This window comes from Hermetia illucens, chromosome 5, assembly GCF_905115235.1.
Source record: "Hermetia illucens chromosome 5, iHerIll2.2.curated.20191125, whole genome shotgun sequence".
Lineage (NCBI taxonomy): Eukaryota > Metazoa > Arthropoda > Insecta > Diptera > Stratiomyidae > Hermetia > Hermetia illucens.
In genome coordinates this window covers 49693964-49719536 of record NC_051853.1, presented here as the reverse complement: position 1 = coordinate 49719536, position 25573 = coordinate 49693964, and the positions used below count along the sequence as shown (strand labels likewise).

General features: G+C 38.8%; 1 protein-coding gene across 3 annotated transcripts; it reads right to left on the bottom strand.

Moving 5' to 3' along the window:
* Nucleotides 1–672: 672 nt before the first annotated feature.
* LOC119656885 (neuropathy target esterase sws) lies at nt 673–25308 on the bottom strand. 3 transcript variants are annotated; one of them, XM_038063555.1, is made up of 15 exons: nt 25184–25308; nt 24673–24986; nt 18081–18576; nt 17876–18021; nt 17242–17799; nt 16952–17181; nt 16594–16849; nt 16133–16436; nt 15657–16075; nt 15282–15557; nt 9967–10153; nt 9592–9708; nt 2423–2634; nt 2011–2346; nt 673–1894 (listed from the first exon to the last, which is right to left on the bottom strand). In XM_038063555.1, the coding sequence occupies exons 2-15, from the start codon at nt 24769–24771 to the stop codon at nt 1577–1579; spliced, it is 3954 nt and encodes a 1317-aa protein (XP_037919483.1). In that variant the 5' UTR covers nt 24772–24986; nt 25184–25308; the 3' UTR covers nt 673–1576. The 3 variants fall into 3 exon arrangements, with proteins under 3 accessions (XP_037919483.1, XP_037919484.1, XP_037919482.1); XM_038063556.1 differs by lacking the exon at nt 9592–9708 and adding an exon at nt 8571–8687 and having other exon boundaries at nt 24673–25272; XM_038063554.1 differs by having other exon boundaries at nt 24673–25269.
* Between the last annotated feature and the right edge of the window lie 265 nt (nt 25309–25573).

The following is a 25573-nucleotide window of genomic DNA, read 5'->3' as shown; positions in this document are numbered from 1 at the left end:
TTGTAGCAACTTGTCAAGATACGTCGCACTGCGTCCTAAAAGAACTACTATGTCCCATTACTTGTTATATGTAGTATATCTATTAAATATAGTATGCCGTTTAAGCCTATAACCGACGGGAGATTTATTATGTTCCCTACTTCCGAACTGTTTCAACTTGGCATCTCTTAAGTATTCTCCCAGGCGCCTCAACCTACTTTGCACAAGTGCTGAACATTGTCATTTTTATGGATGCGAAGTCGTGGGGGGGAAAGAGGAAATGTTGCATGCAATTCAATGAATTCTGCGGCGGTTCAATACAAAGCGAAGAAATAAATAGTTTTCATGTTTTGGAACCGCGGGTTCTACAGGGCATCAGGGCTTTCCAAAGCCGAAGTTGATATATTGACATTCAATATTTTTCATTGGAAGCAGTTTAAGGCATTGAATTTTGGCAAAATTTTCGACTTTCGAAGTCTAATTTTTTAATGTAATTTGGTTTATAAATAAAAAAAATACTCCAGTTGAGTTTTTTCCTAAAGCGGGATATGTTTTTAATTCGTAATAGTGTACCGAAGATCGGTGCCCGATGCATCTACGAGTGAAAAGTGTATCCCGTTTTAGAAAACAAGAATCAACTTATTTGTAGAGTAAAAGTGTGGATAAAATGGACAAAATTGAAATTGCAGAGGCTTCGTTATGCAAAGTCTGTTTTATTCCAACTAATCCAAAGTTTGTCTTTCTACAAACAAAATGTTTTAGAAATTATATACTAAATGAATATTCACAAAAATTATGTTTATATTATTGTATGTACAATTAAACATTGATATTTATCTATCTTTCTCGAAGTATCAGTACTTTGTAATCAAATTTCTATTTTATAGCTTCATATCCCACAAATAATACATTCGTTAATGCCTTGTCGGGCGAATCTTTGAACGCTACCAATAAACTTGAATTTAAAATGAAAATTGTAATGAGCGGTATGTCAATTTGTTGGCTAATGCGTATAAATTTATAGTCTACTATCAGTTAAATACTCGTAAAAAATATATTTATATCGCTTAAAACTAATTTATCATACGAGTTGATTGAATGCCATCTCTTTCGAAATTATTACAGGCCAATAATACCGTTCAATATTTTTTCATGTGCACTCAAATTCTAGGCAACTAGTAATACGACTAGGTAAAATATGATATCGCCAATTATGAATTGGAATCATATATCCTGCGGAGTATAATGTTATGATGTGCATTGTTGGGAGTGAAGTTTGGTTTTCACGTCGTTATTCAGGTTGAAAAGGAGTCGAATGACTGAATGACTGTCTTTTCATGTCAACATTGTCCATATGTATTTACAATCAGTTATTACATCTATCAGACTACACTAAGCGTTAAGTTGCACTACCTATTTCAACAGTTGCGACCTTCAACTTGCTTAAGGAAAACTAAAAATAGTGAAGAGGAAAAAATAATTTTTGGAATTAAGTCACATGTATCTTATATATTTATGTCATTCATTTCAGGGTAACGAAAAATAAAAAAAAAGCAAATCAATTTAAAATTATTAGAAAACACTTTTGAAGTCTATTTTAACTACTCGATTTTTCACCGTTATTATCCTTCTTAGCATCGTTAGGCAAATCTTTAATTTTCTCCATATTGTAAGAGCACGAGCAGTCAACAGAGTCTTCTTCCTCGGTAAAATCCTCACACTGAGACGCTGACTTATTGATATCAGTTGTGGTTGGCGATTCGGTGTCGGGTGATTCTCCGGTGAAGCTTTTTATTTTCATCTTTGTATCGAGATTCAACGATAGAGGAATTTCCATCTCGTCTGAATCGTCCATTTCGTTCTCGGATAGTGACAATGAACCGCCTGTACGTTTGATTCGTGACTTCGGAGCGTTCTGTTTTTGAAATAATTTCGATATCATTAGATGATCAAGCTTAATTGATATTTAAAATTTAAATCAATGGGGAGGAGGGAGAAGTCTTTCATGAAACGACAAATAGATAGACTTACCGAATGGAATGTCGATGGTTCCGATATGTAACCGTCGAATTCTTCGTCTTCACTGAATGAATACTTATCGGGATTCGTTTCGGGTATTTTACAGACGATTTGTGCGAGGTCAACAAAAGTGTATTCACTTAACGAATGCATTTGCTTTTGTGGCGGCTGTTTACTAAACCATTGGTTGAACCGTCCTAAACGTCCAGCCTTTGCCATTGTGTCAAAATAATTTTTACCATGAACATAACCAACATCACGAATTTCGTCAAAACTTCCAAAAGCCAATGTTTTGTATTTATCAATCGGAGGACGAATATATTCACAATAATCAGAATTTTTAACTTTCTGAGAATCAAAAAGCAAAAAGATAATGTCTTATTAGAAATCTATATGATACTGGTCTGAATTGCAGTGTTATTACCTCTAATTGCCGCACACACGATACATAAGCTAATCGTGACTGGATATCTGGTAAATCAGGTACTTTGACAGGTGATGTAAAAGGATTCCATTTTTTGTAGAGTAACCACCAGCCGGAGAGATCGTCGCCGTAATTCGTTAAATCTGTGTCATCTTGCGAACCAACGTCCACAGCTATAATGTGCTCAGCACCAAGATTCCGCATTACGTCGGCTGCGTTGAGTAATTTTGTGATTATGATATCATAGCGACATTGTTGAATATTAAAAATAAAAAGGGAAAACTTTCAGTGTGATAGCAAGGAATGTCAAAACAATTGTGTTAAAATAATTTGGGAATTTCTTTTCGTCCTATGTAATTAAGCTGATCTTTCCTTTTATAATCTTCTTATAATTGTATGATCTGATTTTTTGTAGTAGTGGAAATTATAAACTCTCCGAAGGTAACCGCCTATTCAGCAGCTACTTTGCGTCGCTAGGAGCTTTATTTTACAAAGAACTTCGGTACTATGACGCTCTAATGTTTGATTTTTTCTATACGTCGGTATAAAGTCGATCCTTTATGGGACTGCACATTATTTGCCGCGCTATGAACCAAGTTGTAGCGGTAAAAAACTTCGACAAAAACCACTTTTCACCCTTTAAACCAGCAAGCATTCCGCTGAATGTTTTGCACTTTCTTGTAAATTTATGCACTGCTCTATGTGAATTTTGTCACTGGAGAAAAGATGATTGAAAGTCCCAAGTCAGTTTAAGAGGGGAATGCAGAGTCCCTATAGCCTGAATGGAGCCCTAGGCATCTCAGATTCTAAAAGGGACAATTTTACTCATGTTAATTAAAAGCACTAATAATTCGAGTTGGGATTAAGAGTTCAGTCAATGTAAGGGGATACCGATTTGTGTGCTGAAAACCCGCAAATGTCTTGAGTTGCGTTTGTGTTGTAAAAATGCTAAATATGCCTCAAAGGTGGATACTAGCTTCTCAAACTCAAGCGAAAATTCCAGCACTACACACTGAACATTATGGGGTTAGCAGGGCAATCCTCTCACTCTTGCGGCATTGTATTATTGGACTCTGAAAAGCCTACCAAAACAAGTGTGAAAATGGTTTCCGGTAATCGCATCAGCAAGATGCGTTCCCATGGCCGAGGAACCGATATCCAATTGAATATCTACTGCCACATTCCGGTCCATCATCGTCAGTACAATGGTATGAACCAACGGAGACTTCTCATACCGAGGAAATTGAGGTTTTCCATGAGCAATTCAATGCTCAAAATGATGTAAACGACTAAATTGATTTTGTCGATTTTTAGAAGGTCAATTCCGGCAGCAAAAATGTAGAAAATATATAGCAAAAAATATTTATAAGTAAGGAACAATAAGGTACAAAGAACATAAAGAACGTGTTGACGGCTTCGAACGTCTCGGACCAGACACCGACCATTAACGTCAACTGATGAGTAACAAGTTAAGAAAATTATGGAATTAGTGCTTGAAAATCGTCGATTGACAACTAGAGAGCTTGTCGATATAATTTACGTCTAAATTGGATCAGTTGAAACACTCAGGAAAGTCAAATGTTTGGTGCTACAAACAGTCAAATTCTGTAAAAAAAGCGTCTCACATAGCATTCACTCTTGACGAGTTTTTGCTAAAAATTTCATTCATATTATTCCACAATCCTTTTCCTTACATCACTAAGCTCCGTTTGACCTCTGATTATTTACTCAAAAGACCGTTCCGAGAACTCCGCTTTGGATCTATTGAAGAAATTCAAAGTGAATCGGTGCGCGCTTTGAAGACTACCGGAAAAGGACTTTTTAACTTGGAAAAAAAAACGTTTGGGTGTGCCGGAGCGATACTATCCACCCGATGCACAGCCCTATCTGGAACGAGCGATGCGCGCGCTGGCCGGAGATGAGAATTCGCTAGAGAATTATTTTTTCCTACATGCGTGCCTAGATAAACTTGAATAATTGGTCGAGAGGAAAATATTATACAATTTACTTCTAGTTTTTCCAATCAATAAACATTTAAACATAAAATCGTGGCCGCAAAGAAATCGCCCCGCTCGGTAGTGTAAGGTGCTCAGTATCCACTCGGAGAAAATCATCGAAGAATCAACAATCGAATCTGGGCCGCCATTAAAGGAAGAATTTCAATACATCTAACGACAAACTTCAGAAATTCTAATTTGAAAGTCGCTCACCTTGCAGCCGAATCGAATGTCACGGCCACAACGATACTGAAAAGCAATCAATTGCATATTATATTCCCGTATGCGCAGAGCGTGAATACGTGCGCCTTTCTCCCTGCTTGTTTTTGGCATCCATACTTCTCGCCTGACGAGTATTATTTGCTTGATTCCGCCGCCCTGTTGCGGTTACATCGGTCATCGCAAACAACGCAACAATCAAATCAACATTAAAATTTAACGCAGACTCACACTTTGGCGTATGTATGCAGGGCTCGTGGTCTTTGGTTTATTTGTGTCCGTGCTCATTCAATGTAGAATGTCGCGTGAAAAAAAGGAGGTTGCGGGAAATTTGCATTGGCGGGCGTCACGACGGATACCACTAAGTTTAATCACGCGGTGGTCGGCGTGGAGGAATCAGTTGCACTCGTTGCCGAGCTTTTGCAGCTGACTCAAGGAACAGCTCATCAGGCGCAGGCAGTAAGTGAGACAGCCAAGCTGAACCACTGATGACGGCGGTGAATGTGTTGAGAGGGCGGTTCCGAACATATTCAACGCTCACTTCCAGAAATGGGCGAACTGATAGCTGCGCGTCGATATCTCAACCAGTGAAGCATGATGTTCAGCACCACATCAACACGTTGCCGACCTACACATTAACGGACTCCTCGAAAAAAATAGCGCATCACAACATCGCATCACTCCATCTACTCCCAAGCCCAATGGTGAATGGCGGCCTAGTGGAATTTATAGACGGTTAAATGCTCAAACGATTCCGGTACCCCATTCTACTCTTCAAAGACTTTGGACATTACTTAATAATAGACTAATCGTTTGTAGGTTCTCATAATTTTTGCACGGTTTAGAGTTTTTAATATGAAAGAGAAACTATTACGTTGAATTTCAGAACTGGTCTTTGAAGCTCACGATGGACAGGATAGGATACTAAATCCTTTTTGAATATATCGATACATGTTTCTGATCCGACTACAAAGATGACGAAAATTTTGTAGATTAAATTGTCGACGGCATGCTTTGAATGGAATTTAATTTTTAATACATTGCTGTTTTCTGGTTGAAAATGAAAAATTCTCCAAAGCTGGCTATTACAAGGGCCATTCCTTACCTCTCTTCAGAGAACATAGAGAGAGAGAGAGAGAGAGAGAGAGAGAAGGAAAATTGCTATAAATTAGATTATTGGATGTAGGATAATTTTTTTAGTTTTACATACTGCTAACTGCCCAACAACAACAAAATCCCCTTAAGGTTTTGTATAAAACAAAACCTTATTAAAATCGGTTTACTGTCTGTCTGTCTGTCACACGCATTTTTCTGGAAGACGCTTAGAGCGATTGACACTAAATTAGGTAGAAAGGCGGGAACTGTGAACGCTCGCGCATGCAACGAGTTACATCATTCTACGTCGAATTAAGGGGGGGGCATACATGTAAAAGGAGGGTGTACATTTTTTATTCACCAAATATAGTCATGTGGGTTACCAAATGAAAGGTCTAGATTAGTACTTTTGAAGGTCAGCCTTAGTTTTGTCATCTGTTGGAAAGGTGGGGAGTGCGGGGGGTCGAAAGTGATCATTTCTTTAACGGACCCATTCTTAGAAACTACCCGCCGAAAAATCTTAAAAAAATCAAGAGGCTGCCACTACATGGTTCCTAGGCTCCGAAATACCCTTCTGTTCAAACAAAGTTAATAATAGTATATTATTATTAAATTTTAGAAATTGGCTGCAAACCCTAGCACCAAAAAATGTTGCAGCATCGTAGACTATAACATAGAATATGATCCCAGCCATAGTGGAAATCGCACTATTACTAACAAAGATATAATAGGTCAAAGTTGTCGCTTCCTTGTAAATTCAAGGCTTTGAATATCAACATCACCCGAAAGTGGATCTTCGGTAAAAAATTCTTTTCCTTTCAAATAATTGTCCAAAGAGCGAAGCTAGTAAACATCTGTCTGTCAGGGAAGTACGGGGGTTGGACCAACTGCTGTCAACCTAACTCCGCCATCAAATATACAATAACACGTGAGTGAAATTCTGTTTTGATATCCATGGGGGTGTTTCGTTCTTCTTCCAATCAATTTCGCGGTGTTTAACATTTTTGTAAGGAATTTACTTTTCAAATCCAGTGAACAAATAGGAAGGAGAATCTTATGATTCTTGCCTATTCAGGTGTGAACTGCAATTATTCAGGTCGTGTTCCTTGTTGCTGAGTGATAACTAGTAAGGAACCCAAATTTAGAATTTTGCAGCATAGCCCAGGAATCGGATTCCTCTTTCTATAGTAGTACGATGTTTTTTGTTCAGCTATGAGTTAGTTTAACCTCCTTTCCAATGCCAATAACGATTCGTCGCTTCCAAGCTCTATTGAAATTCCATTCAAGACCTAATGGTACGAATAGGAGGGGATGTAGTCAGCGTTGTGCTCGCCCGTGATTATTACCCTGATTTGACTCACGTATTCATTCAGAGCTGCAAATGTCTCTGTAATTAGGCCATCTGGACACTAGCAACAGGTAGTAATGGATCGTCATCATAGATTTGGGAAAATCGGAAAAAAAAATTGTTGAAATTTTTTTTGTAGTATAGGGCTTACGACCCTTGATGATTCGATTGCGACCGTTTAAACAAACTATACAACCCTCCCTTCTCTCCTAAGTGGTGAAACACTAGGTGAAAAACACCGTGTTCGACGATATGGTGTTCTATCTTCTACTAAGAATGGTTTACAGTGAAAGCTTTACAGACACTTACTATACATCACTGTTAACAGAAATGTCCAAAACAATGATATTCGGAATAGAGATGTGTATGTAGATGTAAACCTGCTCTGTAGATCGTAATTTAGGTACATCAGTGTTAGGCTTAGTATCAATACAACATCCACTCCGAAGTCAAGCTTCAAATTGAAAAAGGATTAAGAACCGCAGTCCCCCGTAATACGACAATCTTCGCTAACCAATTCATCAGCAAAGACACACATTTATAAGGCAGCCATTCGTCTTGTATTAACATAGGAAACTGAGAGTAAAGTCGAGAGAGAGAATGATACAGAAAAAACTCCGGACATAATTGAAAGCTGCGACATTGAACCTAAATTCGCCTGAGTCAAAAGAAAGTCCTCCTGGATATTTCCCCATTAATCATTGTCATTCAATTGTGTTGAAAACAAAGTTCTCTTACACACTATCTAGATAAAGTTCATTGTCTTGCGGAAATGATGTCAAACAAGAAAGCTCCAAAGGATTGCTTTCATCAGAAAAAGTCAAACAAAATAAGTGCAGAAACCTAGAAAAAATGGGTGGCTTAGTTATTGAAAATGCTGTTTTCCTAGTCTACTTCCCGGAGATGCCAGATGGACATTTTACCCAATATTAGTGCGAATTAGGTTATGTTTTTTTTATATACAATCCTAAGAGCTTAAATCTACCTATCACAACTTAAGCATATCCTTAAATTTATTGTTAGTGACGTGAACAAAAAGCGAAGTCAATACACTTTCCCAAGTATAGATAATTTCATTAAATTCTCTATGCAATCTACTAACTTAATGCTACCTTGAGACTGAAAAAAATTTAGAACCATTTTTGTGCAAGTTATGGAACAATAACGAAAATGAGCAACATGCACTACACGGACAATACACACTGATAATCTAGAACTTTTGTAGCAAAGGAAAACTAGCAGAATGCGTTTTTACTAAAGATAAACATTAACCTTGTGACTAAGGAAGTCTTGCGAGTCTTACTTAGTTTTGAGTTAGTGACCTTGTGACGCCAATCTCTAATTGGAAAGGGTGGAATCTTTCAAAATATAGGGAATAGTTACTACAGCTTTCAAATCAAATTCAATGTCGTTCTGTAAGGCTAATGTTTACTAAACTAAGGGAAGCATGTGAATGCACAAAATAAATCAAATATAAAACAAATATTACCTGGCACATTATTAATGTAACAGCCATCTAATAACAAATGACCATCTTTGTAATCACAAAATGGAGGTAAAACTCCAGCTATTGTCATACTCGCCCGCACATATCGCCAAAGACACCCTGATTGTACAATTCCAGTATAAAAATGAATTTAAAAGAATTTTGTTTTTTGTTTTCGCAATGTGGCAACTTAGCTCATTTAGAATCAGAATTATTGAAATAAAATCTACGCGAATACAATCATAGTATGAAACAAAAATAACTGTATTCACAAAACAACGGTTCTGAGTTTTTTACATAAAATCATTGTTCAAATATATTTTGGAAATGGAATCGCTATCTATCGGGTGTCGGATCCATAGACAAGGCTTTGCCTAAATTCGCATGTTTTCCAGGTATAAGCATGTTGTATTCTAGCCCCACAAAAATGCAATGTACGCCTTCTGACTTTGTATTATGCTAAATTCACCGCAAATGTGAAGCTCCGATGAAGTTTTGAAGTTACGTACGCTTGTTGTTAATGGATAACATATATTGAAAACATTTACACATAATTTTAGCAATTGTTCAAAGTGCACAAGAGAATATTAACACATTGTCAATTACCTTCAAGGTAAGCATTAAGTTAGTATTACAGGACGTAATCTCAAATATTTGAAAAAAAGGAAGACTTAAAAAAAAGGGGAAACGCGTACCTAGATTGAAAATTTTTACGCATCGATATTTTGAAAATAGGACATTTTTACTATCATGAGAACGTTCGAATATATTGACTCTATAGATATTGTAAAGAAAAATCCAATTCTAGAACTTGAAGAAAAAGAAAGTTGGGGAAAATCCCTGACGATTGAGTACAGATATGTTCTATAAATTTACGCAAGACAGGAAAGCAAAATCCGTAAACAAAGACTCATAACAGTGTAAATAACATTCACATAAATCATATGCAATTTATTAAATGCATATGCTACAACAAATACAATCCATTATCATAGGATGAGAACAAATAAAAAATAATAATTACCTGGTAGATTATTACAATATCCTCCATCAAGTAATAGGTGTGCATCACTAGGATCGCAAAGTGGTGGCATGTAACCGCTCAATGACATTGAAGCTCTCACAAAACGCCAAAGAGATCCTTTATTTCATTTTCAATAAATTATGTTACTGTTTAATGCTTTTATAAATTATGTATCTAAGTTATTAGGAAGAATAACTTTATACGATTTTGCAAGATTTGATCACTTACGTTAGTTGAAAGAAAACTGACAACAGAAGGAAATCCAAAACAGAATATGTAAAAATCTCAGAACTATTGTTTTACACATGATTACTTCTTGTTTTCTATTGTAATTGTAGCAACAACGCCATGTTAGTCAAAAGCTTACATACATACCGTTCGTATGGGTGCGAGAACAACTTGCTGTTATATCAGTTGTAAGTGTGAAATATGGAATCCATAAGTCTTCAATATATATATCTCCGAATGTTTCGCGAATTGTTTGGTTGAATTCACGTCCCGAAAACATAGACGTAATTGGATATGTTAAATCTAGTAGTTGTCTACCCCATTGAGTCATTTTCTGAAAAGAAATCAGATAACATCTTTTATTACGATACAAAATCAACAGTGCTCAATGCATTTCAGTCTAGCTGTACGTAGAGAAAATAATGTCAACAATAGAATTTGATTCAATATTTTAGGGGATTGGATTTTGGAAATTTATTTCAGGTCATCCGAATTGGCAATGTTCCTGACATTTTAGCATTCAATAGCAGAAGAGTGATGTACACCTTAGCAACAAGACTTCTTACATGCAGACAGACCGTACGACTTAAAAGACGGTTAAGTACTTTGAGCGATGCCATTAAGTGTCTTTGTTTTCGGAGCTTGGGCTATGATGACGGTTGCATTAAAGATCCGTATACTCTCTAGTTTCTCCTCAGACGCTGACGCCATGTATGCTACGACGCATTCCTACGCACTTTTTTGTGGCTAGAGAATGCTTGTTTCAAAGGGGGCATTTATCCTTTTACCCTAACGCGGAAAGGACTTGGAAAATGAAAAAAACAGCTAACCGTGAATTCGTTATCATTGAAAAAACTTGTTAAAGTAATAAATATTTGATTGACAACGAAAAGTCGCTAAGCAAACACGAAAGTAGTTTTCGTAATAGACACCGTCATAAATCCGCACATCCTAGAAGAAAAACCAAAAATAGACGAAAAATGTTGCTATACCATGATCGTCTCGGGAACAGGGCTTTCGACCTTTATGTCGCTTCCAGAAACAATTGGGAAACTAGAGTCAACGTCGCCTGTTGCACACACTGCTGGAGCAAACATATATAGAATTCCTAACAGTTAGTTCCAGTTATTCGCGCTCGAATGTCAAGCGAACAAGTGTGTTGAGCTCACTTTTTGCCAACATTTGTAGCAAATGTAGTAAATTCTACAACTTATTAGCGCAATACCCATAATTAACCGCTTCTACCAATTCTACCGCAGTGTCACCGTACCTGGTCGTTGCGTCCTCGACGCTTGCCACCCGAAAAATATGCTTTGGAAAAAGTGGAATTCTATCATATGCTGTAATAGGGCATTCCCCCCTTCCCACGTAGCGACAGTACCCGACAAATACTGGTGGCGCACATACAGGATTTTATACGTGTGTTAATGGGAAAGACAGTGCGCATATCACTTCCCAAAACGGTTGTCCGCGGCTTACCTACCTGCTATGTTTATATTGACGATGTCCTCCTTGCATCTTCAAATGAGGGGCACCCCTTGAATATTTACGGAAAGTTTTCGAAGCGTTCAGCATGCTAGTAATGCATAATGGGAGCAAAAGATGTACAATATCCGGGATATCCAATTGACCAAAGTGGAACCAGACCGGAACAAACTTAGTCGAATTGGAGAGATATCTGGGCATAATTAATTTTAAACAGAAATTTCTACCGAACACCTGCGCCGTACTTAGTACCTTTCAATGCACTTAGGTTAAGTTACCGAAAAAAGCGATAGGGAATCCCTTGAACGGATGAAGGAAGCGTAAGTTGCTTTTGAGTTTAGCAAAAATTTGATCGCAAATGTATTGGGGTTTTACTCGTAGAAATTAAGCGGAGCGCAAAAAAAAATAAAGTATTTATGGCAGAGAACTCCTCTCAAATATTTCCCTACATCTTGAAGAGTAGGATTTCTACGGTACGAACAGAACCCAGACCGCTCATTTTCGCTTTCAATCGGCGCGAAGACAACGCGGCCCCCAGACATACACTCCTAATATATTGTGCAATTTTTCACAAGTATTGTCCATTCCGAAGGCGCACGACACATCATAATAGACGCCGTACTACGATCGGAAGATATCAATAATAATAATAATCGTTGGCGCAACAATCCATATTGGATCAGGGCCTTAAAGTGTGTTAGAGCACTTCATTCAAGACCGAAACGGTACACTACAAAAAAGCAAGCGATGACGGCTTTACGGTTTCTTACCAGGGCAGAGGCAAATCGTCAGACGCTGCCTCACCTCTGCCCTGGGAGCAGCGTGACCGTAGCGGCTAAGAAACCGTAAAGCTGTCATCGCTTGCTTTTTTGAAAAGTTTGGGTGCAAGCCCTAAGCGAGGGGTGCGTGGACCAGGAAAGAGGGAGTAAGTTGCTCCTCATTTGGTCTGGTCCAGCATTAAGTTGATGCGGACTTAGGACCCCATCATTCTCAAAACGGGTACACTAAAGCATGCTGTGGGAGGCAATGAGGTCAGCATTGCGCTCGCCCGAGATTATTACCCTGATTTGATTCAAGTACTCATTCACAGCTGAGTAGACTGGTATCCGACGTCAAATCACGATACAAATCCTACTGCCACCAGTGAGATTTGACCCGCGACCTTCCCTACGATAGCCTTGTGCTCTAACCACTCAGCTATCCGGACATATCAATGCGGTCACTAAATCGGTAAACTAAATCGGCGCACTACATCTCACAGTACACTGACCCAGAATCATAGCAAATCCTGCGCCAGGAAACTTCCCTTCGTTTACATCTTGTCAAGACCAACATAATTTACTGCGACATAGAGGCAGACATAACCAGTCCGAACATGACTTTTGCACCTAGGCGCAAGGTCTTTACCCTGTTCCATTTCACACCCAAGTGGGTGTATGACGATCAAATAGCTCCGCCGGAAATACTTGTGGCCAGGCATGAATAGAGGCATTGCAGGGTAGTTCCAACATTTGTATGTGTGTGAGTATGAGGTGGTGGTAGAGGCAAAACCTCTGAGCATTTAGATCCGAGTGGTCCATTATACTCGATTTCCCCGTCTAACGGAATATTCCGGATTCGTTTATGAATGGTAGGATTTCCGTTAGTGATTGTTATGCTATTCGCTGCATTTGGAGCACATTACCACCAAAAATCTGATGTCTAATGAGTTCATAGCCGGGCACTCACATGGAAAATATTCCCTGGATCACGCTTCCTCATTACAGGATGGACATGGATCATCTTGGAGAATTCCTATTCTGAGACAGTCAGAATTACAACACTTGCTTAGCATGCCAAACATCTAAGGTCAACAGACACGTCAAAAACGCACATTTACATTTTCTAGCACCAGACGCAAGTTTCCAGCACATTCAGCTTGACATTGTGGACCAGTTCATTGATCACATGGATTTATATATATGATATGATATGTCGTTTCATACGACTTTTATGACCGCTGATCATAACAATTGTCAATGCAACCGCTGAAACGATAACCGCAGATTTCACTAGTTTAGGTGTTTTGGAGCTTCGGCCACCATCAAAACATCGTGCATCACAGCTAGAATCAATATTATTAAAATCATTACTGTGATTCAATTGTAATCGGGCTTGGTGTGCCACGGACAGAAGCGCTTTCCACGGTACTTCTCGGGCAAAACATAACCGTCATATCAGGTGAATTCTTCGTCAGCGACGGCATTTCAGTCGTCGTCGAGCAGTTTAGGGAAAAACACATAAACAGAACCGTACTTATGCCTTATTCCTGCACAAAAAGTTGTTTATATGTACGCATGCCTTCGTACGCCAGGACGGAACTAAGAAATCCCTGCAACGTTCCAATTGCGTCCCATATCTAATCACAGTCCGTACCAACGAGCGATAGTGTTTCCAAATTTAAAAGCGGTTAAGAATAAGTTCGAATATGTCTGCACCCGCACGAATAATCAATACATACTCCGCTATCGCTGTTTTTTTAAAAGAAACTTATATGGCTGGACCTACTCAGGAATCCCAGCATTTTTTACAGCATGTTCGGAAATACAATTCATGCTTTCAAATGGTATCTTTGATGCGATGTTTCTTTTGAAATATGGTAATTTCATGCCGACGTTCAAAGTGCAATGGCAAGGTGAAGGTTGAAGTCTGTTAGAGCACTTAATTTAAGACCGTAACGGTACACTACAGGATTACAGTACCCTATAGGAGGCAATGTGGTCAGCATTTCGCTCGCCCGAGGTACTCATTCACAGCTGAGTCGACTGGTATCTGACGTCAAAACACGATACAAATCTCGCTGCCAGCAGTGAGCTTTGAACCGCGATCTTCCATACGACAGCCTTGTGCTCTATCCGGACACAACAGTGATAAATAAAACCCAAAAAAGTATTTTATTTCCGTGTGTCTTCACAGAAAAAGTAATGGTCAGTTTCTTGATATTTTTCATACTTTGATTCCTGATATTTATTGGTTGACTTGGAGGAGGAGCATGTGAGATACAGAATCCATGAAAATAGTTACCTGAACAAATTTTTTGTTCGTTTGAACACATTGTGCGATGCAGATTGGACCAAGCACCTACAGACAAAGTCCCCTACTAAATCGTATAAGCATGATGCACATACGCATATAGTCTAGGTTATCAAGGAGGCAACCGAACCAATTTTTAGATATTTGCCTGATCCAGATCTTCTAAAAAAGACAGTACTCCAAATCCTAATGAGTCGCTGAAAAAGGTCACATGGAGAAAAGTCCCAAAAAGCGTCTTGATATGCACTCAAATAAAGTGCATACAATTTGAATTAAAGCTTTTAGTCGTTTTGCTATCTTATTTATTTCCCTTGTAATGTTTCATCTCAAAATAATCTGTACCCACTATTATAAAATTTGATCAAAAGCATTCTCAGGTTTATTGTGCGTAAAAAGACAAGTGAATTAAATATTTATGGTTCCGAGGTTAGATACAATTCAACTTGAAGTCAGATCAAAAGAATTTATTCTTTCTTGTTATCATTTAATTTTCCTTCTGACGCGGTAGTGAAAGGGATTTCTGGTTAGAAAGTCATTCGAAAAATAAGGAGAATACGCCCATTCGTGATTTCAGCGTATACTATGCTGACGAGATGATGGGAAGCGTTTTGCATGGAACGATACCGAATATTGGCTTAATCCATGCAGCAAGCGAAGTCAAGAAGAAAGGTCATTACAAAATTAATAACGAACAAAATGTAATGACACTTTAATATTGTGAACTTTTTGTTGATTTTGGCAAAAAACTTCCGTTACCTCAAAACATTTATCTCCTAATATGTGGACGAATTATAAACAATATTTATTTTTCCTTTGTATTTTGAAGCCATACCGGAATAAAATTCAAAGCTTTTATTGAACCCAAAACAAAAAAAAGCTTTCACAAAACACACAATCAAACTTACCTTTGACCACTCTCTGGCCTTCTGTGTAACTGTTGTAATGTTTCTCTCTGCACACCACAATGCCCCCATGAATGCTCCGATACTCACTCCTCCGACCATGTCAATGGGAATACCAGCCTCTTGCATTGCTTTAATCATTCCTATATGAGCTGCTCCGCGAGCGCCACCACCTCCCAAAACTAATCCGACTGAATTACCAGTAAGCCACCGGGCCAATCTCGAAAAGTCCGAATGCATGTTAGGCTCGGACATCAGCACTCGACTGTAAAGATCGTTCTAGTGGAAAGGAAAGAAGAAATGGGTGGAAAAGGGTGTCCAAATTAAACTGAAATTCAGTAGAAATAAGTGGAATTCAGATCGATTGGTTCAACTTACAATTCGGTACTGACTCTTACGCGTAAACATTCGTTTCGGACACTGTATATGATGGTGATTTGTGACCCATGGGCGCATGTTCAACCATAGTATCGTGTTATGTGGTTTCGCGTTTGTTGCTTCTGGATGTAACAAAACAAGTTCTTTCTGTGTTCGCATCGCCAATCTGTCAATTTCCCTTTCGAATTTGCCTACGCTCGTGCTTCTATCACCAATTCCTACAATCAAAATAACGTCAGCTTGACGCATACAACGTTGTGTCCAAGCGCTAAGAGCATTATCGCACTGATACAATGTAATTATGTTCCTATCCTCCTGTTGAGCCAACCACGATGTTAATCGGTACTCGTTTTGGGATTCCAATATGGTTGGTCCTAATGCCTTACGCACTACGTCAGATGTGAGACGTAATGTAGGTCCTATGATTGGAAAATCATTATTGAAATGTGCACAAATTGTTTCAAATAGTTACTTACCAATGGCACATAGCGAATGATACAGTTCATAAGTGAAAGCAGTAAGTGGAACATCGTCGCCAACTGGAACCAATGCTACAGTGGAAAATTTATGTGTGACTGGGTTTGCTTCAAGCGTTGTAGCGCCGGGCTTTGATTGCATGCTACCCAAAATTCGGTGGCTTAATAGACTAATCAATTTTGTTACAACTATTGGATAACGTAGTTTTATAGCATTAAACAATCCCTCTGGGAGTTTTGCAATTTCAGAATCACGTACAGCCATTACAGTTGTCGTGCGGGAAGTTGATGTTATCATTTCAACCTGAAATGAGATTTTGGACGAATGAATAAAATCACTAGGTAAATAGATTGAACTCAAAATATCATTGAATGTGATGAAGAAGCGTATGTAGAACGGAAAATGTGATCTTTGTTTAGATTTATATTTAAAAAGCAAACCATGCTACGATGTTACTCACAATTCCAACTAAATCCCCTTTGCCGTACTCTCCAACTATCTCCTTCTTACCACTTGCTTGCGTAATCACTGATCGCATACGACCACTTAACACTATGTAAGTACTATCGCTATTTTCATCTTGTCTATAAACGGCTCGTCCAGACTCTAGGAATATCCAGTCAAGGGCGTAATCGCACTGGCGAACTAATGGCGAGATGCGGCGTATAGCACTGTTTGCTAACTCTAAGATGATATTCGGTCGTTCCCGCATAATTCTGTAACGCAATTAATATTCTATGCAACAAATCTTATTTATTAAATATTTGAAGTGAACGAAAAGATATAGTTGTTTCCTCCAACCTTATTTGAATACCTACTTATTATATATGATATCACGACGAATAAACGAAACTCGAGTATGGTGTTTCGCTCGTATAGTATACGAGCTAGCCTCTCCTGTTAAGACAGCAAGCTCGCCCACTAGCTCCCCAGGGTACACGGAGAAAACATGCAGCTCATTGCGGTCGGTTTTCTTAATTCCAGGGATTTCGCCCGTATGTTGGAGTACAGATAAACTCCCAGATAGCACATAATACAGGCATACGTCCTAAAAAAGTAAAAATTTACATCTCGATTAGTTGAATTCATTTCTCATGTCGCTGCTTACCTCAGAATTTCCTTCTGCAATAAGTGTAACGCCTGGCTCGAATTCTGCAATTTCCACATTTTCGTCCAGTAAGTATCTATCGCTGTCGTCTAATCCCAATTCTTTGAGTAAACTCTCAATTGCTGAGCTGAAAATAAGTTTCGTATCGATTTGATCGAGAGTATTTATTGATTGCTTTCGGGTAGATAGAGAGGCGATTGAAGGTGGTGCATGTTCTGAAAGGTCGGCTAGCATATCAGGACGAACTGCATCCGCTAATGAGTGTGGAACATTGATATCTGGTTGGCCTTTTCTATGACTAGGAGATATTTTGGTATTTGTAGGCTGCATCTTTTTCTGGCGATAGCCACTTTGAAACAGTTCGGAATGTAGTCCTAAATAGTTTCTAAGAGCTGTTAGGGTCACACGTTGTAGGCGAACCATTATGACTTGAAGAACACGAATCATTATATCCGGATTTTCATCAAATACAGGTTTGAATGCATTCATCGGTAAACGGATAACTTGGGAGTCTTCGATGGCTTTGGCAGTCACGGTTTTATAAAAACTTGGGTTACCCTACAAATGGAATTTTTTTATAATAACTACTTTTTGTGGATTGTGTCTTGTGTTAATATTTCCTCCATCATCTTACCGATAAAACATCAATAAAGCTGAGAAGTGATGTCACAGTTTCACCTTTCTTTACGGTTTTCAAAGATAACGTGCTCCCATCTGCATTGCTTATAAAAACGTTAATCACACCTGACTGGACAATAAATAAACTGTCATCGGGATCGTCTGAATCGAAAAATATCAGTGAATGCTCATTCTCAATAATTTAACAAAGATTCACTTACTAATTTTAAATAAAAATTGATTAGCTTCTAAATTTATAACTTCCGTATGTTTACACAGTCTTAAAAATATGGGTTTTTCGAAATGTCCAAATATGCGTATTCCCTGTAACATATACAGTGCGTCGGGAGGCACACGATCGCTTCCTTCGACAGTCTCCTCGAGGTATTCAGCAGGTGGTTCGACTGTTTTCAATTGCATGGGAATTGTATCTTTACGCAATTGTAAAATTTTCTTAGCAAAACGCATAACTGCTTTCCTTTTGCGTCCTTGACCACCATATACCTGCCCCGATACAGTTTTCACTTTACGAAGCATACGTCGACCGTAGAAAAGCATTTTATCGCGTTTGCGAAATCGAAGGCGAGCTGAATCTGCCGCTGATCTATCCACAAGCAACATAGATGTTCGAAGAACTCGTTCGTTCCAGCGACGCCATCCGTATAAAGTTGAAATGATTATTATTATCAGAATTGCGATTGTCATTGACCATAGTGCCTGTGAAAATATTGATATTGTTAAAATACTTTTCATATCTTTTGAGGGGTTAATTAATATTACGACAGATTTCTCCAAATTTTCATTGAAAAATTATATATGACTGTAGCAGTGAACACGATTTTCATAGCCTATCTATGAGAAACTGAGACTACTCCTATGGAGTTGTTCAATGGTTTCACGAGAGTTCATAAAACGGCGACATTTCATGTGGTAAAATGTCGCGTAGCACAATTTGTCTGAAATTTGTAGGTAACAATTTTTTCCCTGTACTTCGATATGGGTGCGATTCGGAGAAGGATAACTACGGCTACCATAAGAAAATGTTTTCCAAATGTAGCATATTAAGTGTCATCGAAGTCTTTGGACGATACAAACGCTTTACAGTAATGCAAATAGCAATTTTAATAGAAGCTATGAACTGATAATGTAGTTGAATCAATTTCATTTGGATCATAGCCGCTTTCTGAGAAAACCTGCATTAGTGCGAGGGCTGTTCAAAAAGTAATGATAAAGGTTGTAGGGAAGAAAATTAGGTTCGAGAAGGTGGTAATCATCATCATCATGTTCAGCATTATTTTAGCTATACCTGCAGTTTCAAGACGATTGAAGGTGTGAGACAGTTTTCGCAATACTTTTACAGTTCTTACTTCCGGTAGTTAAAATGGCTTATGGTCGCAGTGCCGGTCAGATAATGATGATAATTTTCTTTGATTCCCATAAACTTTTCTATCAACATGAAGCCCCTCGTGGTCAGACAGTCATGCCGCCTGTTCCAAACGGACGTAAAGGGACATCAACGAACGAAATTTTATTGCATCATGATTATACGACATCTTAGGTCGCTCTTACAATAGTCGAGCTTTTGGATAAACACGGCATTAAAAGGGTGTTGATTATTACTTGCTGGCTATCATGTTTTTTCTAACCAGATGCAATGGTCGTCTAGTATAAAAACTAATTGATTTTTCCAAATTTGAACGTAATTTTTGAATAGTATTTTGGTTCTGTCACAAAATTTGCTTCAACATTATATCATTAAGTTTTGTATTATACTTGAGGCGAGTAAAACCTTTGAACGATTCAAGCAGGCCTATGAGAACATTGTATATCAAAAGTCCAGTTTCTTCAACTTCAAATACTAATGAAAACGTAGAACACGGAGGACTCTTGTGAGGTCAGGCAACAATAAAAGTGGCTAGTTAAGTGCTAAAGGTTTATACCAAAATAGTTTGGAAAAACCTCACGATTGAGGATATTAAAAAAATCGTATGCTGATGTCTACGCTATCATCAAGAAAAACGATTTGGAAAAAAAATCGACTTACTCAATAAACTGCACCCCAGTACCGAGTTCACCCTGGAGATGGAAAAGGAAGCTCAATTACCTTTCTTGCATCTGCTATTGAGGATGAAACAAAAGAAATAAAACCTGGAAATCTATAGGAAATCGTCGGACACCAAACGAGTTAGCCCCAGGACTTCGAATTTCGCTCATCAGCACAAAGTAGCCTCTTTCAGCCACATGGTTTACCGGATGCTAACTCTTCCCATTTCCTCGGAGGGAGTTGTGAAAGAGACGAAGCATACTTTTGAGATCGCCAGATTAAATGGATGCATCGACAACATCATTAGCTTGATCAACAACGAAAGAGGACGCTCCAATCGCAACTGATCACCAAGCTGACTCCGGATCAACAGTCCAGACGGAGAATAGCTATGGAATTCAACGAATTAGCCCTTTCGGTGAAACGAAAACTGGAGAGATATAGTTTCTACGTCGTCTTGAGTCAAGTCAAAATCATTCTAAGATCGATCAATCATGCAATCGATCAAATGGCCAAGTCCGATATGTAGGAAACTTTATACGTAGATTACAGGAAAGTATACCACGGACAAACCAGAGAACGTGGGAACATGTTTTTCGGAACCCCTTAAGAAAGCAGAGTTGGCGGAAAAATGGGTGCAACGATTTTTAGGTCATAGGTACCGGCACATATCGTCCTAAATAACCACATGGTTTCCAGGAAGAACGTAAGATTGATGAAGCACATAAGAGATATAAGGAAATTAGATGTTGCTGATTTAAATTCGATTCATCTCTCTCAAACTGGTCAACAAGCATCTATATCAAGCCAAGGTTAACAAATTGTGATTTTTTTAGCAAAATCCAGATGTTTTTGTTCGTCAGACCATAGAGTGTTTCGAAATTCACGAAAAAGATTTCATGGACACGGGCAACGTGTTACGTCACATTGGCAAAATTCTCATTCACCGCAATTGAACAATGGATTTTGACGGGGGTTTATTGCAAAATATTAATTAAAGTAAGGTCAGTTGAGCATAAAATATGTGTCAAAAGCCCGATGAAGTTTTTACAAGGGCAGTTTCCAGAAATTTGCCAAGAATCAATGTGAATATCATGTATAAATTTTTGATGGTCAATGAGGGTAGTGTAATGCACTAGTAATCCGAACTTTCGGAGTTACAAATATTATCAGTAAATAAAAATTTCAAATCGTTGAAAGGTAACTACAGGGATTTTACCAACAAGACTATACATAGGAAGTTCAACTCCCGGTACATTCATAGACATTTTTGGAGACGGGAAAGTCTTGCACACGTTCGAGCGCGGCGGGAGTTACGCGTTAATAAAAGTTGCCTCATTATGTTAGCTTTCAAATGACATCTAAAAATGATGGCATTTATCATGGAAAATTTGGGAATTTAATGGGAGAAAACGATTTGATATGGATCAAATTCGTTAATTTGTTATTTTGGATGTAAACAATGGAAAATTAATGCGCCAAAACACTAGAACTACCATATTTCAGTGAATTTTCTTTATAACAAAGCCACGTTTTTCATATTCAATGGGGAATATTCCTAAATTTTCCATAATTAAGCCTACCATTTCTAGATGTCATTTGAAACCTAATATAATGAGGCCACTTTTATTATTTTTTAAAATCGATATAATCTTCAATATATATGCTATTGCTTGATCCGGTCCTCGACATATTTTTATATTAAGAAAAGAAAAAATCTTGAACTCATCAGACGCTGCCTTATCTCTGCCCTAGAAGCAACGTGACCGAAAGTGACGACAGGTTGTAATCGCTCTATTTATATATAATCACAAACACGACATGAGTCCGAACAATATTGAAGTGAAATCCGTCCTAAGTTCAAACCTACACCAGGCCGAAGTGAATTTTTTTGTTGAGGATGCTGGGAGTCCTATATCCGCCTCCACTTGATGACCGACCGGACCAAAAACTAGTGGACTACAAAGTGGTCCGTTCCGCCATCAAGTGGACTCAGGACTCCCAGTATTTTTAGCAAAAAAAATTGTATACTAAATTTCCATATGTTCATAAGAGTCATATTCAATATTTCTGTTGTGTTTTTTCGTCTTGACTGCTAAAACCGATTTTCCTGCAAGTATACCGCGATCCTCTTGCATTTGGCATATATCTTGCTAACTCCTACTCGTGATGGGTGCTTTTTCGGAAAAGATGATTCTAATGCAAGTGTAATTTCTCTTTAGGTGTTTGGTGGTGAGAACCGCTTCCGTCTTTTCCTCCACAAATTCCAATCCAGTGCTGTCTTCGTCCCCGTACGTTTGCCTCCGAGTCGAGCTACTTTAATCAATCCCCCTTGTCCTGCTGGAGAACTAGCTTGAAGTTTTACATATTATAACGGAGCAGAGAAGGGGGAGGCGCACATCGGCAACATATCTTGTTTCTTATGCCATTCTCTACCCGCGAATTCGGAGGTTGCACCCGGTTTTCGGCTTTAATGACTGGACTATTTGGGGAATAGTGCTGTATGTTATATGTAACGCACTTCAGTTGAGTGCGGTTTCCAGAAAAAATGCCCTAAGGTATGTTCTGCCTTCAGGGTTACGTCAGTTGACGCGACATTAATATATCGGGGATGGTGCTGATTAATGTCTTGGCATACGAGATGGCAAACATATGTAACCTAGAGTCCATGCCTCTTTTATCGCAGCAATTAAAGGTGATCTGCATAGACGAGAGGGCACCTAGCTAAAGTGAACTAACTCCGCCCCGTGATATAATACCTGACGGTGCTTCTACAGGACGGGGGAGAGGTGTGTTTTAGTGAGTAAAAATTCGACCCACTGGTGAATCCAGGCCAGCGTTTTTTAGAGATTTCCACCTCCGTTATCTGACACTGACCCAGACATTTGTCCATCGAGGGTGGTTTTACTGAGTAAAAATTGCCCACACTGGCGAGTTCAGGCCAGGGTCTTTAAAGATTTCCACTCCGCTATTTGACACACATCAAAGCATTTATCCATCAGTTGTCTGAGGCCGACAGACGTTGCTTTGGCACAAATTTTGTTTGAAATAGATATTTGTCCAATGTAGACACAGGGATTTTGCTCTCGCTTGTCTAAAACAAACACATCTATTTGTCTAAAGCAAACCTTTATCTGAGGCAGACATTTGACTGTCTGATGTCTGAGGCAGACGCAGACATTTGCCTAAACCGATTTTGTCTTTTCTTTATCACACCTTTTGGATAAGCTGTTTTTCCACTGAATCTTACAAATTTGTTCATCATTACCAGAAGGCAATTTTCAATATGGTTAACGAATTCTGGATTTAGATACATTGCCCTGCACCTCAGTCGTGGTGAGCCGCAAGATACCTTTTTTTGAAAGAGTCTTGTTATTGCTCAAGGTTTGAAGTGATCGATTGGATTTTGTTAGGAAGCCTTAGCGATTAGAGCGCTAGGCTAGGCTTATTGATGGGAGAAAGGTTTACATCGTAACTGGATCTCGGATATTAGTAGACTAGTAGACAGCTGTGCATTGGTGTGTACCTGAGTCAAATCAGAGTAATATTCACGTGTGGCCGTACCATAGTCCTGTAGTGTACCATTTCAGCCTCAAATGAAGTGTTCTAACACGCTTCAAAAACCAGGTCCAATTGGATTGTCGCGACAACGATTATTATTGGAGTTATGGAAATTTGAGAAAAGTGAATCTACAGATAACCTCAACGCTTCGTCAATGAATTCTTGGTCAAGGTACCTCGAAAAGGTATCTGAACTAGCAGAAGCCACTTACAACAATCCAAGCATAAGATTGACAATGCCTCAAAGCCTCAATGAATGGCTTTCGATGACTTTGGAAATGGAATTAAACGTAAGGTTGATAATCGCTAACCTTTCCTTTAATGCAGAAACATGGAATTGTGGCGAAGCTGCATCGATCTGCCACTTTCTGTGCATAAAATCTAAGTAAAGTTGGGCCACACTTCTATTCACATTTGAGACGCTGCCTGCCATGAAGGCCCATTGATCCAGGGAACTTGCTAGAGCCAAAGAATATGATTACGAATTGAAACACATGTTGCCCTCTGCCTCAAACCTATCACTTTACTTGAATAACACATTGAAAGCAAGTTCATTAAATAATTAATTGATGAGATTTATTGGAGAAAAGATTATGAAAATTTGATGGAGGTATAATTGCATTTGTGCTGCAAGTCGACATAAATACTAGTGACTTGAAAATATGGCGAGGCCCAATTATAATTAAGTTGCCTAAGAAAAAGTCTCTACTAAGGTAACGCAGTTAATCATCGATGACCTGTAGTCGTTATCAAAAATTAGCTCATTGAAAGTACAATGACTTGCGTATTCTGATTGTTTGCATTTCACTAATCAGCCATCGGATCAGAGTAGCAGGCACAAATCAAGCAGAAGAAAATTGGAATGGAAAAAAAGCATGGATTATTGAGAATTTGCAGTCGCTAGGGAAAATTATCAACTTTGATGGCTTGTTTGGCCTTGATCAATCTTAGTTCGATAGTGCCATTAAATTGTTGCACAGCGTAAACAACTCAACGAAGGTCACTATTAGCAAGTGTCTACGCCATCCACTTGCGTTACGCAAGTCCTAAACCACCTGCGCTATGGCTTTTCACCTCATGATCCTTTGCCGTATAGATGGAAGCTCACGTTTTAGGAAGTATTCGACCCGGAAGTTGAAAAGTCAGGGTATGTCAATGAACCTGACACTGAGAACTTTTGCTTCATTAAACACTAGATATTCACTTACGCCTTCCTTAAATCCTGACGAGATATACTGGATCCAGGCATCTGATATGACAGTGCCATAGTCCCTATATGACGATCGGATCAGCCCCACGATATCCATCTTGCCCGGGTCGAATTGCTTCTTTGTTCGAGGCGGCGGCGGCGACTGTGGCGGCTGCAAAGGTTTTTTGGCGAACGCTGAAGGTCGGCCTCGAAAAACTGTTTACTTCGCTCAACGACGCACGCAAGACGGCAATAATAAAAACAGCATTGTAATATTATTGTGAAGTTCTAGATGGGAAACAGACCACGATTACGGCGACAGACGAACACTCACTGAAATGCCAAGTTCTTTCGATTAATCACAAAAACACAACAAACACTCAATCCTGAAACTTGGCGAGTTTGGAAATCTAACGGGCAAGCATCGATTATTTGCACAACGAGAAACTACAAAATCTAGAATAATCTAAAGAAATTTCCGCAACTCGCCGATAACGAAAATATAAAACACTGAATTGGATTTCTCTGACAGTTCGTTCTATGGTTGCTCGAAGCGCTGTGCTCGGCGAAGTTTTGACGATTCTCCTCCACTTGACATTCGTCGGCAAATGTCGTATCTAGAAATACAGGAAGAAAAACAAACAGTGTGTGAAAGAAAATATGAGAGACGCTCTTAGAACAATTGGAAATGGGAAATGGCAGGTGTTGTTCCAAACACAATTTGTTCCACGGGGCTTTAATTGTGAACTGACGGCGGTAACCAAAGCACCCGCGGAATGAACGATAATTAGGAACACGTTGTGAATAGTGACGGTTGGTTGGAGTTTTCATTGCTAATAAATTGCTGTGTGTAATTTCTTGAACATCTAAAGACGTTGATCTCGAACGAGATCTTATTCTTGCCAAATGTGCTCTGCGAA